Source organism: Cydia fagiglandana, chromosome 3 (genome assembly GCF_963556715.1).
Source record: "Cydia fagiglandana chromosome 3, ilCydFagi1.1, whole genome shotgun sequence".
NCBI lineage: Eukaryota > Metazoa > Arthropoda > Insecta > Lepidoptera > Tortricidae > Cydia > Cydia fagiglandana.
In genome coordinates this window covers 14,419,386-14,440,282 of record NC_085934.1, presented here as the reverse complement: position 1 = coordinate 14,440,282, position 20,897 = coordinate 14,419,386, and the positions used below count along the sequence as shown (strand labels likewise).

Here is a 20,897-nt window from a genome sequence, read left to right as displayed (position 1 = left end):
TTTAACAAAAAAAGAAACTATTTCTCGAAACTTTATAACGTGCCATAATTAGGTAGGTATGTGATCTTCACCAAGGCTGTCTGTGAACAAAGCACGAGTTACTATAAAAATACCCAAATGTTTATCGGTAGATATTCCTATAATTTTTAGGAGTTTCCTTAATTTCTCAAGGATCCCATCATCAAATTCTGATGTAAAGACAATCAAAGTCAATCGACTGTAAATTTTAAAATCCTAAAAAAAGGAATGTCCGAATCGGTCCAGCCTTCGAGAAATCAGAAAACATACAAAAAAAGAACCTTTACTTTTTTGAAGTCTGTTATTAAAGTTTTCAATTAAAACAGGAATGAAAATCACAAGACACATATGTTTCATCAGCATCAAAAAACCATTAGAAGTGTCTATGTTAAGTATAACCGTACGTTTTACAACGGTCATTCTCTGGAAATATGTCTGCAGTTGTGAGAATGGCCTAAAATTTGTAATAGAAGTCCGTAACACAACTGGCCTCAAGTTGTAAAACGAAAACCTGAGATCTTTATGTCACATTAATTGTACTTAGGTCGCCAGTAAAACCTAATTGTCTCTACGTCGGCGCCATATTTTTCACCTCCATTTGTTGAAGCTAACCTCTACTGATACTATGAAAATGAACTATACACTATACTTATGAAATAAAACTTGAACTTGCCAGTATTGTTGAAACTCCGAATAGTCTTTATTTATTTACGCCTCCAGCCGAAGTTTACTTAAGCTTATTAGTTTTATTTCAAGCCAAGCCTGGTGTAACTAGGACTACCTGACAACCTGTCCTGCAGCATCCCGGCTATTTATACCGCGGGGCTCGACTGGACTCTAATTAAAACCTTCATCTCCACAGCATTAAACTGTAAGCCAACTCTTACGATGTTAAACTAAGATATTCTAGGCAATCTAGGCATGCCAAGAAAACTTCGTCCCAGATTTCTAAATAATATTTTCTTCTCATATTTAATAAAGATGTTTTCTTAGTCAGTTTATATTAATTTTAATAAGGGAGGGTTAAAAAAAACCAATTGATTGAGCGATATATAGTATTAACATAATGTCCAAGGATAATTTATGATAATACGAGTTATTTGTTTAGTATCTTATCAGCGAATATTTATAATTTACAAAATATGATAGGTACTTAGGAATGAGACAATAGACTTCATGTAAGGAAAGTAGACTCCGCGAGTAGGTCACTGGGTCCAGGCGTTCACCTTTCTCCTCGGCTGTTGGGGTAACAAAAAATATATTTTCCAGATGGTTTCGTGATACCTACTGTTTATTTCATTTGCGGTAGAAAGTAAAAGAAAGTGTTTTGCTACAATGCAATAAGTAAATAAATTTCAATCGTGGTTTTATTTGTAAGGATTTGGGTTCATAATTGCATCCTCTTACGCTGAAAATTAACAACAAGTATGGTAGTTGTTCAAGTTATAGAGCGGATTGGGTAAAAATTATACACAACAAATATTCTCAATACAAATCTAATTCTAATATCTACATACGTATATCAATAAATACGGAGAATTTACCGCATCTCTGTTATATACAAAGTTTTAGGTCGTCATTGCGGGAAAGAAGCCACGAGGATAATCGGAGGCACGACAGAGTTTTCGCGACGGTCCACAAAAGTGATAAACATAGGCAAATTCCGGCGCCGAGCGGAGTTCGTTGCTCGCCGACGCGGTCACTCTCCGTCATGCTGATTTTTGACCGTTCCTCAAACCTTTTGTAATGTTATTATTATATTAAAGTTATATGTATACATTATACACATACATTGAATACACGTACCTACTTACCACAAATTATGTTGAAATTGAACTGAGTACATACAGATTGTACCTACATTTTTTTGTAGATACCTATTGTTTTTACATAAGTGATAAGTTTTTCTTCTCTATTCTCCGGGTTTTTTTTATAAAAAATAAGATAGGTACAACCGAATTGATAACCTTTGGGATTAGGAATTCGGTTAAAAATATCGTACTGCGATGGATCTAGAGAAAATTACAGCAAAAATCTGTTCACACAAGACTTCACCGTTATTGTGGAACGTAACTAAGTATGTTAATTTATAATTATTATCCTCGATCTTTATCTGTTAAAGTTTAATGCGAAGCTTTAAAGTACCTACGAAACTATGCCAGTAATGTACTTAATTGCAACATTTGCGCAAATGCTTTAAATTTTTAACATGTTCATTGTGAGAAGACTATAGAGCAAATGTTTTCATTTTATTTCGAATAACTTTCTCAATTTGAGTTAAGTACAAACCGAAACAAGTAACTACGAAGAAAAAAAAATTAATCTATAAGATTATATAAGACAGCTGCTGGTACTGGCATATGTAACAGATGATACGCTTATTATGGGATCATGCATATAACCATAATAGTGGTAGGCACAAAGCAGCTATCAAGGTTGCTGAGATTACCTCCTAGACAAGTTGTGAGAAGACTATGTAATTATACATAATTCTTAAACAATGCGATACCGATTAATTAGACTTAAATGGTAATACAAATGATTATCTTATGGTGAGGAGCTGCCCTCCGGTTGTGCACGTGCAATTCAATACAGTCGTTATTGTGAGTAATCACGGGGTTAACATTTTTATTACTAGATACACCTCATCGGAATAATATCAGAGGCTTTGATTTATGATTGGTTTTTAATTGAAGGGTTTAATTGATAACGAAGACGTGCTTTACGAATTAAACAATTTAAAAGTTTAATCGTTAACTACACGATTAAATTATTTAATAGGTACGCATACATGATAATGATTATTAAATAAATAATCTTGATGACGAAATAATTTTTATAATATTTTTTAAGAGTGGGTAGGTAGGTATAGGCTTTACAAATAAAATATAAAAACATTTCCTTTACTTTCACCAAATTCAAGAAAAGCGTTAACAAGTAGTCGTAACATATTTTCAATTCCTACATGTTTTGAAATGAGACCCACACCGAAATGACGCCACCCATGAGAAATTCGGCCGTGATCATGACCTCAATTTTCAGAATTCAAGACATTTATTTTGTCGCTTGATATGGCGCTTTATCGGAAATCGTTTCCTTTAGCGAAACGCATCCGCGAGGTATAATAACGCTCACGTATTTCACACATCCGGAGGAGGCATTTCAACGGAGGCTTTAGCCTATTGTGGAAACGATAGAGTCGAGAAGTAATGAGTTCCAGCCCATGTAGAACCTCATACCTAAGTAGTTGTTACCATGTAGTTACACACTAATAATTTGCTAACATTGGTTAGGTATTACTTACTATGGGTTTTTGTGTAAAATACCAGGTACAACATTAATTGTCGTTGAATCGAGGATACTCTTAGGTAGTGTTTGCCTAGCTTAGCAGTGACAATGTGGAAGTGCCCTCATAAACGTAAAACTCCTGTGAAAATAAGACGTTAATAGTGAAGCACCGCTTTATCATTTTAGTCTGCTTTACCAATTAGACGGATTCGACCTCGATATACTTACAAATCTTTTTTATCCCTCATATTTGAGTTTTGATGAGTTAAAAGTGACTTCCATTTTTTTTACATAAAATAGTTTCACAAGGATTCACAAAATCAATCCAATCAATTAAGGCTACCGTGTCCATTTTACACTCGCATTGTAGTTCCAAGTAATGAATTCACAAAATCTCCATAAAGAGGGCCCAAAAAAGAAGTAATTCAACGGGCAGACGGCTTCGGCACAGGGTAAATGACCGAGTCCTTGACCCACAGCCGTGGTCACGGTCCACTCGCCTCTAAACAACCTATAAGTATAATGAGGTTTATAATCACGTTTGGGACGTGATTCGTGCGTGGGTGTCTCACAGTAACCATAATAAGAAGACTGCAGGAGAAAGTTGAAGAGATAGTCATTGTTAATAAGTAACATGTTGTAAGGTGTACTTCATTATATCTCCACTACTAAGCATTTAAATTCTACTAATAGAATTGTAAACGAGTGGTCAATACCTACCGGTCTATAGGTAGTGGTCAATACATAATTGCTCATATTTCAAAAATTGTTATACTTTGTTATTCGCCGTTTTCCACACATTCTCGAGTAACAAAATCGAGCGCTCAGAATTCAAAAATCGACCCTATGATCTCCATTTACGGGATAAGCACTAAGCAGAGGCGGAAAATGTAACCGTTAAAACGCACAGCCGATATCACAATTCACTGTAGGTGTCAACACTTTTAACAGATAGTTTGTCGTAGAGAAATGCATTAGGTAGAGAATGACAATCGCGCTAAATACTGGGATTGAATTCCTCATGCGGGATTGCATTCCCTAATTGTATATATATATAGTAGGTATGCTATTTTGTCGTTTATGTGTAATTTGTATCAGTGTAGTTTTATTAAACATGTTGAAATATTTATATAAATTGATAAAGACAAGTGGTGTCCAACGACAGACGTAGTTGGGTCAGGTAGAGTTATTAATTTTCATATTAACTAATACTAGGTATTTTAATTCTGTCTCATAATCAACTAAGGCTAAACATTTTCTAAGCAATAACGATAGGTTGTTCAGTAATACATCCGATAGGACTGCGCATAGGCAGGGCGTAAGTATATATCTCGACGGCAGCCCCTCTCTTGCCCGGAAACTAAAGAGAATACCATATGCTCATACATCTATAATTACGATACGATACGAAGAACGATAGTTCTCCTATAAAGTACATTATCTAAAATATTATCGGTAGGTATTTAGATATTGAAGGAAATAGCTAGATAGGTGCATACATTTTACATAGAGTATCAGTCGGTCTGTAGTTCGTTTTCCTCGTTAGTTTGGCACATTCGTTAGTGTTAATCGTATCACGCAGCGTCACTCGTGTCGGACCGTTAGGCGACACACTCGTGACCGGTGATTCGACATCAGCCGTGCTACCATGCTGTTAGACGACTCTGTCCCTTTTACACATCATGTATCGCATAGGGATAGCACCTACATCGAGGATGACATATGTGGCGTCGGTGTGACGCAATAAGCAATCACGCACGTTGAAAAGAAATAGCCTTTGATACATTTCTGCCATCAGGCGGTATTTTAAGTTAATCTAATCGAGATGATGAGCCGCGTCGGCGCGGTTGTTGTCCATAAAAGTGAAGTGATTGGTAATGTGTCGGAGGAATGCCACTCTATCTGCGCGTCGCCGCTGCAATCAGCGCTATCTTCAGCCACACATTCCATACTTAGATCGCATCCGCATTGTGCATTGACTTCCATAGCTATTGAATATCTTTTTGGGTCCGAAAAAACTTCCATAACTATTTAATTCTATAACAGTAATATAAAACAGTTGATATTTTTACTGTTTCGATTGAGCTAGCTTTAACAATGTTCAAACCAACTTTCAGCGTTCCGATTCGAACGTCAAAGTTTACGAGAGGATATGGTACCTGTGGTACCTACTTCAAATATCATTTGCCAATAATACCTATTTTATGGAGTTTCATCAATTCCTTCTGGAATTTCCGGACTCCCTAGGTAACACACATTGGCAACAGACATCAATCAGTCATTGACATCTCAGCACAGCCATGCGCTTAGTCATCTAGCAATCTATGGTCCCACACTTCATCGATATTTCACTCCTATAAAATGCTGGTGTATTACTGTTTACTATATTGTTCACGGCGCAAATTGTGCGAAATACCGAAGTTCTGCGACGAGCCAAGGTCGGTGGAATAGAGGCTTACCTAATGCGTCGACAGCTTCGGTGGTGCGGTCACGTATCGCGTATGGCGGAGGAGAGAGTGGCGAAGCGCATCTTTTTTTCTGAACTAGAGGAAGGTAAGCGGAAACTTGGCGGACAACTCCTCCGATACAAAGATGTTCAGAAACGACACATGAAAAGATGCGACATCGAGCCCTCTCAGTGGGAAGGTTTGGCAGCACAACGTCCTGAGTGGCGCAGGCTGGTCCATGACAAAGTGCATGGTTTCGAGGAGCAACGTAAAGTTGACCTCGACGCTAAACGCGATGACCTGAGAGCGCGCCAGCCTGCTTCCATTCACTACCACTATGTGGCTGGTGTTCTCACGTGCCCTCAATGTGCGCGGAGGTTCACCTCCAAGATCGGCTATGTCAGCCATATTCGGGCGCACGAGCGCCGAGCGAACTAGGAGTCGAAGTGGTCGCCATGGTCGAAATCGGCCGGAAGGATCATTGTTCACGGATACTCAATAAATAACTGGCGCGCATTATTGTGGTGTTTATCATTAGTATCATCACATCTACAATTTATACAGATTATCTGATGCATCACGAGTATAAAATGGTACTAATGGTATGGTACTTATACAAAAATATGCCAAAAAATCCAATCTGCAAAAAGTATTTTTTACTGTATCAAACGAATGAAACAAGAGTAAGCTCGTTCGTTAGAATTCAATTATGGTTTCATACGTGATTCAATATTTATTAATAAACATTTTTTATTTTAATCAGTCGCTTCCTATAGCTTGAAACTCAATTTGTAAATGTAGAGATTAGCCTTGATACAGTTCAAAGCCTCTACGCCAGTTGTGATTTTTTATGATTTATTAGAGACGTTGGTGTTCACATGTCAAGATTTTTTGTCACCTTGTTTGATGGTATGTAGGCTATATTCACGGACGCGAGCTATTACGCCGAGATTACAGTCTTTATTGCGAGATCCTTGGGCCGCCATGAATGCCATGATTCATGTTCCTCACAGCACGCCGCTGGCCGGTGTATTTTGTTTTTGTTTGTTATAAAAACACTGCAAATTGCTAGTGTATCAGATAGTATTTTTTTTATAAAAGTTAATTAGTAAAACGGATTTTGTATTAACTATGCATAAGCAACACATCTCTTAATTCTCAAATACTTCAATCCACACTTTGGACACCTACCACGTTGTCCAGCGGCAGATTTTCAATTTCAAATACAATTAATTGTATATATAATTCTACTTAATTATGGTAAACAACCCACTTAGTTGAAACTTCTTGTTTTAAAGTGTCTTCGTAATTGCAGCGGTGCCAACATTGAAGGATTTCTAACAAAAAAGTCTTCCTGCATTGTGTGTACAATAGGCAGATAATAAGCTTTATTACCAACAATCTGCCGCGAGCCCCCGGTGATGTCTGCCTGTCCGTCTGATCGTTGTGAACAAGTGGGTGCAAATCTCAGGCCGTTGTTACCGAGATACTTGTTACGTAATTACCAACCATTAAAACAAGGAGAATGAGGTAAATTAAACGTCAACGAGGACACTGACGATTACTAATGCGCAGTACGCAGCCCATTATGCGGGCATTATTATGATTCCAGCATTATACAATCGCAGTCGCTAATAATTAATAATACACAGATAATAAGCTTATCATTGTTAAGTCAGTAATCAAGCGTAATTATTAAAACTCACGATCGTATCGACAGATGAAGATACGTCTGTCGGTATGGCGTCCTCTCAGCGCATCCTCATCAATGTTACCATGAGTAACAAATTAGTTCCCGTGTTTAAACTATTAGCGTCATGCAGCCATGACCCGCACACCGCGAGTGAGGAACCTTGCCCGGCAATTATCTCAACAAATATTGATTAATTGCCTAAAACTGACCAGCACAGCACGCATACGTCGCATTGTTCATTGATGGTTTTAATCAATCTTCTAATTGAGGTGGGCGTTCTTGATTTTTTCGGCCACCGGCGCACGGGCAAACGTTTGTTCTGTCATTTTAATTTAAAACGCAAGGGAGGATTTTATTTTTAACTTTTAAAAATATATGTCTTAAAGTGATAAAATATAATAAATTATGTAGTTACCGAAGTGATAAAAATCAACGCTGACAAGTACTTAGGTAGGTACCTTCATTTTGTTTAACAATAAATTTACTTCAGAAGATTACTGTTGATTGAGATGTAGGTCGTACGTCAGTATGACGGACACATATATGTGGCAATAATCCGACGATGATATATCGGTGATCAGTCACCGTCAGCATCGGTTAGGCGGGCACGGGCGCACCTCAGGGTTGTGAGGTCGCACCCGCGCAAGGTCGCCCGGTCTCCTCCATGCACCATGCAGGGCAGCCCACTTATGTATGTGCATCTTGAAATAGATGCCGTAAGGGTAATTGCATAGTAATAATCACCGAGGGCCAGTGTGTTATTATTCATCTATAAAACTGGATATTCTAGTTCACGATCATCTGTTTTGAATGGAATTCATTTGGCTTTAGAATGTTGGTTGGGTGAAATATCTTACGTGATCATGACCTTGGCTGCAACCCTTAAAAAGTATTTTGGTATCGTCATAGGCTTGATTATCGTGGATTTGTTAGGTGTTAGAGGTATTAAAACTCTTGTGATTTCGCATAGCAGCTGAAATTCACGGCTATTCTTATTTTTTACCGACTTCAAGAAAGAAGGAGGTTATCAATTCGACCATATGTTTATATAAGCATGAACCTATGTTACATCAAACCACCAAAAATGAATTTTTTGCCAAACTTATACAATAGATATGTAGGTAGTAAATTAATTATTTATTTGCCTAAGCCTTCCAGTTAGAAGAAAGCTCCATCACAGTTATAATTTGTCGGTCGAAGCGTTCGTAAATAGACTTCTATCTATGCAACGAGGTGCGCCTTGTCGGTCACTGATATCGAACAGCTACCTATACCAAGATTCCTACAAGTGGACTCCAATATGTAAATTTACCTTTGAGGCATTCGTGGGAGGATGAGGAACGTGTAGGGTGTCTAATGGGAAAAGCTGATCCTGAATTTTCTATTTACCGCGCTTACACAAGAGTACAATTGAAAGAACGGTAATTATAGTTAAGTAGGTACTGTCTTTAGCGAGACTTCACGCGTTTATGTAGTTTTGTATATCGAGCTGCAAAATTGCTGAGCTGACCATTATGACCCTTATGAATGAAATTCATTCATAAAGTGGCTAATAGGCAATGGTGCGACCAGATGTACGTTGCGTTTTGTAAATCATTAAAATGTAATAAATGTGGTCCTGATTTAAATGTTACAGTAATCCAATTCGAGGGTCTCTCCGGGTCTTTTGAGTCGTGACATGGCTAAATACCATGTCCACTTTAATTTGCGTTAGTTAATATGGGAACCGGACTCTTATTTTTATTACCTATCATCTTAACAAGTCATACAGGCCCCCAGAACGTTTTATTACTTACAAAAAATAGACCAGTTCCTATTTTCCTGTTTTTAAAGTGGTAATGAAATATGTAGGTACCTTCATTCTGAACTTCATAGTCTTCATACTGAAGAGTTATTCTCTTGTCGGTGGAGTATCTTCCAGCTTTCCCTATCTTTGGTAACTAATATTATCACTGAACAGTTACTGATTCCCTAATTAATAATTACGCGTAACAATGTATTAAAATAAACACATAAAAATCAGTTTAATGGAGTCGTAGATTAGGTATCAAATTACATAAATAGCTTACGATAACCAGTAGGTACATATATATATCTTGTTGGCAAGTTGCCCGTCGCGTTTGGCTTATCTGAATAGAAGAGAGAGACACAGGTCGGAAAGCGGGACTGACGTCTAAGTACAGTCGATGTCAAATATGTATTAATTGTTTAAAAGTTAAAGGTTAAAGCAGTAAACAGTGGCGGAATTGCAGTCTTTGCCGCCCTAGGCCCCAGGCCCTGTAGCCGCCCCTTTCTCAGCACCCATCATATTGAATACATTTTGAGTTATTCATTGTTGTCATCAGCGAATTTTTTTTTTTCACAATTTGCCGCCCGTAATATCTTGCCGCCCTAGGGCAAATCCGCCACTGGGAGTAAATAAGGTCCAAAAGTGTAAACAGGCATATCTTGATTGAGACATATCAAATAGTTTTAATCGTTAAAATTGTGATAAATTTTCTAAAACATTTAATTAAACTGCAAATATTAAGCCATACTACAGGTAAGTTACATAAATACCTATGTGTGCAATATTTCAATCAGGATTTCTACCTCTAGGGCGGGTGGCACTAAACGCATGTAACGGGATCGTTAACGTAACGCAGCTTTAAATATCCCACAGCAAACTAATTAGCGATTCGATTTATTTTGTAAGTTTTTTACAATAGTTTTTAGTTTTAGTTAATAGTTTTTAGTTTTTTACAGTTGTTTTAGCTACATGAAAAATGATGATAGACTTAAACAATGGTTCGAAAGACCTACTTCACACGTACGAGTACCTACTATAATAGCGACCTAATGCTGGCATCTTTTAATTTGCAAACCTTGTAACGACAACGACAATAAGTCGGACGAACGTTTGTCGGTCATCGCGGGGTAAGTAGGCGTGAAATTAGTACGAGTGCTAAACACTGCACTAAGTATACACTAAGTTCTTAGTGCTAGCTGGAACTCGATTACACGTACCTTAAGTGCTACTAACAAAGACATTACCAACAATTATGAAGACCGCAGGCGTATGATGGATGCCTTATTTCACGTGATAAAACAACCGTCGATTATTAAAACCGACAGTTTGAAAGCGTCGGACACCGTTTTTATCACTGCCACATAGTCAAGAACGATCATCATATATGTACCTACGTACTGGTTATCTAAATTCAATATATTCGCATAGTTGCGTCCCTCGTCGTCACTGTTGGACGTTGGCGGCATATTTGTCGATGGGTCATTAATTGTAGTGCGCTGAGCCAACTTTACTAAAGTCGTTCGTAGGTACAATTTGTGATATAGGTACTCGTAGGTACCTATTTTAATTGTTGTATGACCGCTGCAGATTACTAGGACTTACAAATCTCTCTGGAACTCATTTTTAGATGGCGTTATAGGTATCTATTTAAGAGGTGACACGATTTATATAGGTGTAGGATTATGAGATTATGACAATATACATTATGAAAATTATGAAATAGATATTACGTATCAGTTCAGTTCTTAACATTAACTCGTCTCTTTTGTCAAAGAGATACAGGCATTGATGGTAAGCCATTGCATGGAGCATATTATGTAGGTACACTACCTATATGTGCCGTCTAGGTACAAGCTCGTGATTACCGCAGTCACGTAGGAATGGGTCCACGGTCGCCGTGCCGTCTTCCACAGATAAATATGATAATTTATTATAAGTACCTACTACTAATAGCGCCGGAAAAATTATCCACCAAATGTAGGTAACTGATTGTAATGTAGGGTAAGAAATATAAAATAAATGTGACGTTTCACGGGAAAAGGTACCTTATGAGGGTTTCTAGTTTCGGAGTTATGAAATGTTTTGTAAAGAGGTGAAAAAATGCTAAATTTTTTTTTATTGTGTGATCTCAAACCTTAATGCGTAACGTTTGTTTACCTGTTTTTATTTTTGTTATAAGTTAGTTATAAGCCTAGTAACGTCGTCTCAGAGTTTAGTAAAAAGGTACCTTATGGAAAAAAGGTTGAAAATTTCCAAAAAAACTAGTCAATACGGGAAAAGAAGTTTGGTAGAGAACTGTATTAGCATTCTGCAAAACTAATTTGATAATTTCAGTTCTGGTTGGGGCGCCTAGCAAATATTATAACCGTACATCGACCGACATTATAAATCCAAGTAGCCTGCTATTATACTAAAGTTACTCTCGTCAAGTCTTTCTTAACTAGAATAATCTTCATTTGGTTTGGTCGCATGCAATACATCAGCCATTGGTTTGCTGAAAAATGCCAATACCCGACGCATTACCTTATGGAATATCTAAGGTCATTGAACCTCAATGCCGCTTGTCTTCAATGGCAACCAAAATATATTATTGATAAGAAATAGACGATTTATAACATCTTTACCCCAAAATATTATTAGTTTATCCTAACTGTTCCATCATCATCATGCCTCATCATGTAACTTAACCACAAGGTACCTTTTCATTACATACAAATTATTGGTCTTTTTTAAGATTATTATGACGAAGAACCAATTAAATTTGTGGCAGTTTAATGTAAATTAATATTTTCTATTCATAAAAGATAAAAGCTTCAATGTGATTGATGTTTTGTAGTGATGTATTATTAGATTTATTTCCATAAGGTACCTTTTCGTAAATGTATGGAGCAAATACTGTTATTGTTATGTAAGTTTAAAGTGGCATAAGGGGTTAAGGGGTTATGGTATTTAGTTGGGGTTTTAGGATTTATTTCATTTGAATGACAGAATTTCTTTCATATGTGCTCAGAAAAATTGATTGTGTGTTACATTAAAAGTAAAAATATTCAATTTTCTGATTTTATATGAAAAAGTCAGAAAATACATTTTCACCTCTAAATCGGTATTGTTTTTTGCTTAAACTGTCTATCAGTGTCGTTTTCTAATAGATAACATTTAAATCTTGAGAGCTCATTGCAATCAATCGTGAAAATGAAATAAAACTTTATTTTCAAGAGACTGGTTAGTATACACATAAATCAGTCGATATCAAAGGTTTCTATTTGCATTACGGAACAAGTCGCAACATTTTTTTAATCTCAGATATATAAGGTATTATTATTTGTAGTCAACTATGTAACTTACTTCAGGAACATAGTTTTTTAGGCGGCTAAACTTAAAACTTCTCTATCGTAAAGTTGCTCATTTCACAACATTATTTTCAAAAAATCATATCTGTAACTACGCAACTTAGGAGGTTGATCTTTTGTGTTATCGATAGCTTATTTATCGTAGATTACTGGGGTATGCATAACTCCATACCCGCTATAAGGTACCTTTGACCGTGGGACGTCACAAATCAATTTCTAACCGACTTCAAAAAAGCAAGAAGTTCAATTCGACTGCTTTTTCGCTCAGGACTTTGTGATTTGGAATTTTTTTTTTTGGTTCAATTTAAAAGTATCCTCAAATCTTATAGAAATATAGACGATAAAAAGTTCCAATTGCTGCTTATTTATTTATCCCCATTAAAATCATTAATCCAATTTTTTTTTATTTAATACCTACCTAAATACGACTTCGTTTATTAACTTTATTGTTCCTGTTTATCGTCATGTTTTTTAGGGTTCCGTACCCAAAGAATAAAACGGGACCCTATTACTGACTCCGCTGTCCGTCCGTCCGTCCGTCACTAGGCTGTATCTCACGAACCGTGATAGCTAGGCAGTTGAAATTTTCACAGATCATGTATTTCTGGTGCCGCTATAACAACAAATACGAAAAAGTACGAAACCCTCGGTGGGCGAGTCCGACTCGCAGTCCGGTTTTTTTACAAAATCAAAGCCACTAACTAACCCAGTTTGGTGGCAGTGTTATATTACCATAATAACAATAACAGAATAATAATCAAAGGATCGCATAGAGGTGAGATAATCTGAAGGCTAAATTCGCACGCTTGCTCAACGGTTCCATGGTGTAATGGTTAGCACTCTGGACTCTGAATCCAGCGATCCGAGTTCAAATCTCGGTGGAACCTTCATTTTGCTTTTTCTGTTTTGTATTTTAGTTTATTTATTATTTAACCAAATTGATTATTATAATATTTGTATCGTAGGTAGGTACATATATGAAAGAGAAATTAAAAAAAATGTTTTGAACAGGTTTTACGAAAATCGCATACTTTTATTTGAAGAACAAATTGTCAGTTTAGTAAGTAAGACTTAATTGTTGTAAGCAATTAAATACGCTTGTAATTGGTCGGGTTCAACGGCCTCATTGCGCAACTCGTCATATAAAGAGGTAATTACTCTCGTCGGCTGCGGCAGCGGATGTGCCAGTAGTCGCTAAATTAAATAAGTAATAATTATAATTGCGGTGTTCGACTGAATCGAAGCGATTGGATAACAAATCCTTTGGAGTTTAAAGATATAAAATCTGACATGATACTAATTAGAATCTACGACTTACGAGACGAGTATGTTTAGGTACAGTCAGCAGCAATAGTAAGCGCGTCAAGGTAATTTTGACACCTCGCCCGCTTAGCAACTATTGCTGCTGACTGTACCTATACTATATCTGCAATTCTGTAGTGTAGTGTTAAAAAATTAAGTAGGTAGCTATGTGGACAAAGAGAGTAAACATTTCACTTAACCCTTCAGATACCAGCCGGCCTAGCCAAGGTGTCAATCGCTATCGCTTCGACAACGAAACGCATTGTGTCTCTCTATCACTCTTCCACATTGGTGCGACAGTGACAATTGCTTTTCGATCGCTACGGAGCGTCAGCGATTGGCATGTTGGCTACGCGGGAAGGCTATTGAATGTAAGTCTTACTGATCGAAAATAGAACACCTTATGTTTGAAGTGGCGTGTGGCAACCCTGGTAAGCGCCACTTGCACCATTAAACTAACCCGTGGTTAACCGGTTAAACCTGGAGTTACCATGGCTACCAGTACAATTTGACACTGGGTTAACGGTTTAACCGCTTAACCCCGGGTTAGTGGGACGGTACAAAGTGGGCCTAAAGGGTTAAAGGACTAAAATTAAATAGGTACCTGTCTACACTAGAATGTTAACCTCGATTAAATAATACTAGATATTTTGAGTAGGTTAATGGCATGTTATAGCAATCAATAGTTATTACCAAATAGCCAATTTCTTCCACGATTGCATCCTTCCAAGGAAGCCCGTCAATAAACTACGTTTTATCTTTACTTAATCCTCCTCCTCAGTCGTTCACTCTTGACAGAGTGGTCGTGGTTGTATGATGAGACGTATCTATTGTGGATAACGCAGCCCTCGCAATGTGCCTCCATTTGCCACGGTCTTCGGCGTTACGGGAACATTGGACTATGGTGGTTTGTGTCGCAGATTTTATCAGGTCTGTCCAGCGCGTAGGTGACCGACCTCGTACTTTACTTTACTTAATATTAAGTACTAAATTATGACGTTTGCCGTGAAACCACATATGATTTGTAGGTACACCTATCTACAAGAACAAAAACACAGCCTTAATTTCGTCATCATTTAATCCTTCTTCTTTGTAACTCAGGGATAAAAAAACATTTAGCGCGTTTTTACTTTTCTACAAAGCATACTTCACAAGAAGAAATTACTCCGCCTTGTTTGTGGATCATTTCTCCAAGTAGGACTTTCTTCATTCTTGCGTTTGTAAATATGCCAACCCTTTTGTAATGGCCGCCGCTTCCACGGTATAATTACTGGGACCATAAAAACCTCTAGCCAAAAATTTTACCTCATCAAAATTCTGTTCATGTTCTTCAAAATGACGTGCTACCTTTGCGTAAAATTTTGAAACATACGTGTTAATTATAGATTGATGTCGAAGGCTGAGTTTATTGCCAAAATATGTCGGTGTCTTATCCGTCGTCATAATCTGTTTTGCTCTCGGCTGTTTTGAGGTTCAACTTTTAAAAATGAAGTTTATTTTTGTTATTTTTATTTTGCTTCTACTCAGAAGAAAACTAACGCCTGTACTAAATCAATAGGCAATGTTATATAAATGCGTACAATTAGCTAAAACCAAGCACGTTTATATTATATTTTTATTTTCGCATTGCGTGCTAGCTAACTCCTCTTCATAAATTCATTATAAGTACCATTTTAGTGCGCTAGGCTGTATAATTTGAGCCTTAATTTTTGTATTATCACCCATACCAGCGGGTAGGGGTTTCACACTTCGTAAAGTCTCACATTTCCTAAATACACTTCACCTGTCTAAGCACCGCTTAGGAACCAAGATATTACATCGATTACATTTGTGTTTCATCGGTTTTGATATACGAGTCACGCGGAATAAATTGACGGAAGGTAAAAGGTGTGGGTTATTTGGCGTTGCCCGTGGGCAGTTCCCAGCGCACATGATGTCCAACAAATGCCCAATGATTTCAACATTGTGTCAAGGCAAGGCAATACTTAACTTATGTATGTCATGCCTTTTGCACTGAAGTATTTCACATCTAATATTCACACCAATTTTTCACTTTTGAAAAGGAAATACGTATTAATTATATACCTACGGTAGGTACCTACTTATTTGCTACGTGACGTGGTTTAAAAGAAGAACGGTGTGGACGGCGTCCACTTTAGCTAAGATTTCACACGGCGACATTTACCTCTGCCGGGCCCTTCTGGGATATTTTTTCTCAGTTGCCACCACCGGGGACAGATGGGAAAAAAATCCCAGTATTACCAGGGGTATCAACTTATTACCACCAAGTTGGAATAAGAACCTTCTCTTCTTCTTCCTCGCGTTATCCCGGCATTTCGCCACGGCTCATGAGAGCCATGGGGTCCGCTTGACAACTAATCCCATGATTTGACGTAGGCACTAGTTTTTACGAAAGCGACTGCCATTTGACCTTCCAACCCAGAGGGTAAACGAGGCCTTATTGGGATTAGTCCGGTTTCCTCACGATGTTTTCATTCACCAAAAAGCGACTGGTAAATATCAAATGATACTTCGTACATAAGTTCTGAAAAACTCATTGGTACGAGCCGGGGTTTGAACCCGCGATCTCCAGATTGCAAGTTGCACGCTCTCACCAGTCTCACCGCTAGGCCACCAGCGCTTCAGTTCGAATAAGAACCTAACTAGTGGAAATAAGAAGCGGCAATTGCCTTCCTTCCACATGCTTTTCAAAATATTTTCAAACGTCTCTAAACTTTCTGATGTTGTTAACAGAGTGAATACCGGTTCGCGGGCGGAGGGTACGGGCGCGGGCTCGGCAGCGGCAGCGGGTCCCGCGGCGGGAGCGGAAAGTTGTGCTCGGCGGCGTTAGTGGGCGGGGCGCTGCTGGCGGCCGTGGCGGTGCTCGCCGTCGCGGCGCTGGCCTTCTACATGGGGGCCTTGAGGCCTGACAACGGAGAACGTGAGTAATAAACAATACTAAGCTAGCTAGAATGCGTAGGCTACCCAGGTGAAAGTTAAGGGTCAAGTTTTGATTCTGATTGAACGCCTTTACTTATTACCACTTAGCTCAACTCCTCCTAAAGTCAATATCAGGGTGATGACGGGGTTTGCCGGTGGACTTATACTTTAATAAAGTGCCAATTCGGTTACCGGAGCAATATAAGAGATTAATTGGATAGGATCTAAATCGGACGTCGCAATATAGTTCTTCCTAAAACTATTGCATTTCTGTTACTCACACATAGTTTCATATAATTATGTATTATTTCAGCTATAATGTCGTTCGAGGGCACGCTACGCGTGACTCGCGGCGACGTGTACGGAGGCGCGGCGGGCAGCCCCGCGTGGCGCGAGCGGCAGCGCCGCTACGGCGCCGCGCTGCGGCAGGCGTACGCCGCGCCGTCCCCGCTGCGCCAGGCCTTCGCCGGCGCCCTCGTCACCGGCTTCGGCGACCGCCGGCTCGACGTGCACTTCAGACTCTACCTTGACAGAAGAAAAATACCAAGGTACAGAAGTTTACCAATTTCAACCTAGTTACTGTTTAATTTCAAGCCCTAATGCAACCCCATTTTTAAACTCTGATTTCTTTTTTTTCAGTTCTGTCTCAAATATAGAAGAAACGCTGAAAAATATTTTGATTCAAGACTTGAATTCGAAGAATCCAGCTTTTGGACAAATTAAAATAGATACGTCTAGCATAGTTATAAAGAGGGATCTAACCCACACATACCAATCTGAATCTTACGTCAAGGAGGCTTTGAATGATACCATGGCAATAAGTAGTTCAAAATCGCCTCCTCCGCTTAGTAGTAAAGATAAGACTCTGCAAACGAGAGTAGGAGTTGTCCGTAAAACCACATTGAAACCAAGTATACCCAATAAAAAGAAAGATCCCGATGAGCCAGACATTGACACAGAAAATTTGCCTGTAGTTCAAGGCACTTTCCAAATCACAAAGACTGAAGCTGATATTACTGAAAATAAACAAAACTCTAGTCCGCCAAGAAACGATGAAAAACCAAATATTAAGACAACGACTACAACTAAAGCAACAACTACGTCTAAAGCACCCTCGACGAAACCTCCCTTCATTAGACCGTCTACATTTAGACCATCCACAACAAGAAGAGTTCCTACAAGTACACCAAAGGCGCGACCATTTACGATTATGTCTACCTTGAATGTAAAACCAAAAACGGATCCTACTCCACAAACAGATACCGAAAGCACTACGAGGAGTTCGGCGGCGCCATCTTCCATTACCACACCATCTACACCTCTCGAGATAAACACGAATAATGTTTCGCAAATATTACTGGATCTCCTTACTAATGAAAATCAATACAAAGATGTCCCTAAAATCGATACCCTTTTTACTGTACCACATGTTGTTGATAATGAACCGTGGCGGCCAATCACCAGGCCTTACTACGAGTCCACCAGCAACGTGCCTGTGGTAACCGAGGAGCAACCTATAGAACCCATTGAACACAATGCCGAAGACAGGATAGGTGTCGCTGAAGTAGTAGAAGATTCATCGATTCTAGAAAGTTTTTTAAGTCCTATACCTCCAGTAAAAAATAGAGAGAAAGTTACATATAAGCCCCCAGGCCTAATAAGTGTCGATCCTAATTTAGGTGCAGAAGTTTACGTACCAAGTCCTGTTTATACGAGTTTTACCCTTCCTACGTTTGCGCCACCATTGAAAAATATGGAAACATTAGGATCTAGTTTTCCGAAAGCTCATCCCATTCCTGTCGATAAAATCAGCACAGTAGTGGAATCAGAAGAAACAAGTGGAGACGACGAAGATGATGGAAAACCAGTGGAAAGGCCTCCTAAGGAAAAAACAACGTCTGTTACACTAAACGTGGTACAATTTGAGCAACAAGATAACAGCACTGAAAAAGTCTCAATAGAAGGCGCGTCAATTCTTAAGAAACAAGATGTCACTACAAGCAGTACTTCAACAACGACTACCACTTCGACTTCAACAAGCACCATGTCAACTATGTCCTCTAGAGACATGTCATCTAGCAGTACTACGAAAGCAGCTGATGGTCACGACGAAACAGAAAACTCCACGAGACGACCAAATAACAAAGTTTCGATTATACCAAGCACAGAGACCCCTCATCATACCTGGGAATTGGTAAATACCTCAACCAATGATAATGGCACATTCAATAAACACTCACCGGAGAAATATTACAATGATACGTTGCAAGCTATTATTACTAAAAATGACGCTCCATTTCCAAACACAACACCAAAGTTCTCGGGAAAAGTATCAATTCTTAAAAATCTGACAGAAATTATAAAACGATACACACAAAGCACGACTGAAAAACCTGTAAAAGAAATGGATGAATCTGAAAATGAAGAGCGCCAGACTCACATTAAAATGACTGGATCAGTTGAACTTGTACCCGAGGATGAAGTCGAAACAACAACAACACGAGTGATTACTCTACTACCCGCCAAATCTAATCTTGGCGTAAACCGACCTCTACGACCGAGGCCGTTAATACGGGTTCAATCTCCGAACAAGGAAAATGAGCGTAATTTTTTTCGTAGCAACATAAGATCTCAGACGGTTGTTACGGAGAAAACTACAAAACGGAGTATAAATGATAAATACGATTACGTGACACCGAAACTTGAATTGATATCTAAGGACGAAGAAGTCAAATCCGACGAAGAGGATATGCTAACAAAAGTCAGTGACAGTATACCTGTCGCCAGTTCACCGGACATGGTCACTGGCAGTAACCGATTTCCTAAAGCGAGTGATGAATTGGGAGTAGGTTCTATTCAATTTAAGAAGGAAAATGGCACATACGTACCAGAAGGCACGTATAGAGTTTCATACCATGTTACTGGAAGTGTTAGTAGTAAACAGGCGAATAAAACTCTAGATCTTCCAGCATACGAACTGGCCTTGGAACCCGATGTCGTTTTGGAAATACCCACTAATCAAACAAACACCCTTACTATCGATAAACTAAAACAACTAGCGAATTTGGCGACTATTTCCGATGCTCAGAATAAGACTTTATTTCGAACTCCAGGTGGAGTAATCTCCACCAAAGCTATACCATCTAGTTACACTCTAAATCAGGCGGGATTCAAAATTTTAACTAAGACATTCAGTAAAATTCCACCTTCTAAACAAGAAGTAAACATCATAGAAAAGCCTGTTCCCGAAAATAACTTCAACAAATTATATTTAGAGAAAGAAATAACAAAAGACGCCGTTAAAACAGGTATGATTATTTATTTCTCTGTAATTTAGCTGTTTCTGGCTTGGCCTTTCCTAACTGGACGTGTTTCATGAGTCTGTCCCATTTATATCTTAAAAAATCCAATTCCTCTGTCTGCCTATGCTGTACAAAAAAAAGTGTATTATCATAGGTTGGTCTCGAAGAACCTTACGAATAGAAATGGGATCGATATGCATAAATATAATGGTTTTTAAATAAAAATCTCAATTTTGTCCTAACTGTATTAATTTCCCAAAATCTGATGTTAATCGACGTTAGGTAGGTACTCAAAAAGTTAGAGAATGTCAGCCCTCATTCCATTATGTTGATAAAGCACACCTACCTACCATACAATTTGAGCCTTGCACGTGAGTAATGTTCCAAATTGGAGCAACAGTTTTGACAAAGATTTGATTGCATTACCAGAGGAATGCGACAACAGCACGTCGTTCCGCTGCTCGAGCGGCGCGTGCCTGCCTCTGACGTCGCGATGCAACCGCCTGCTGGACTGCGCGGACGGCGAGGACGAGCGCGCCTGCTCCTGTGCCGACTACTTGCGTGCAGACTTTGCTGACGCCAAGATCTGCGACGGCGTCGTCGACTGCTGGGATTACTCTGATGAGAACAGATGCGGTAAGAACGATTTCACTCGTATTTCTCTACTCGTGGGACGATGCTCGGACGTTTGACTCATATCGAATGCTGGATCACCAAAGAAAATCTTCCAGAAGATTAAGTAGGTATTTCGAAACAAGTTCCTATAAG

General features: G+C 38.7%; 1 protein-coding gene and 1 non-coding gene across 2 annotated transcripts in view; both read left to right on the top strand.

The window, feature by feature from the left end:
• LOC134680164 (mucin-2-like) overlaps positions 1-20,897 on the top strand; it is a 60,622-nt gene that overhangs the window by 24,454 nt on the left and 15,271 nt on the right. Inside the window, exons 3-6 of the mRNA XM_063539235.1 lie at positions 16,642-16,828; positions 17,141-17,375; positions 17,467-20,135; positions 20,559-20,765. Coding sequence (XP_063395305.1) covers positions 16,642-16,828; positions 17,141-17,375; positions 17,467-20,135; positions 20,559-20,765 — 3,298 coding nt within the window. The remainder of the gene's footprint in view (positions 1-16,641; positions 16,829-17,140; positions 17,376-17,466; positions 20,136-20,558; positions 20,766-20,897) is intronic.
• Trnaq-cug (transfer RNA glutamine (anticodon CUG)) lies at positions 13,401-13,472 on the top strand. Its single transcript has one exon. It is a non-coding gene; the product is annotated as a tRNA-Gln (tRNA).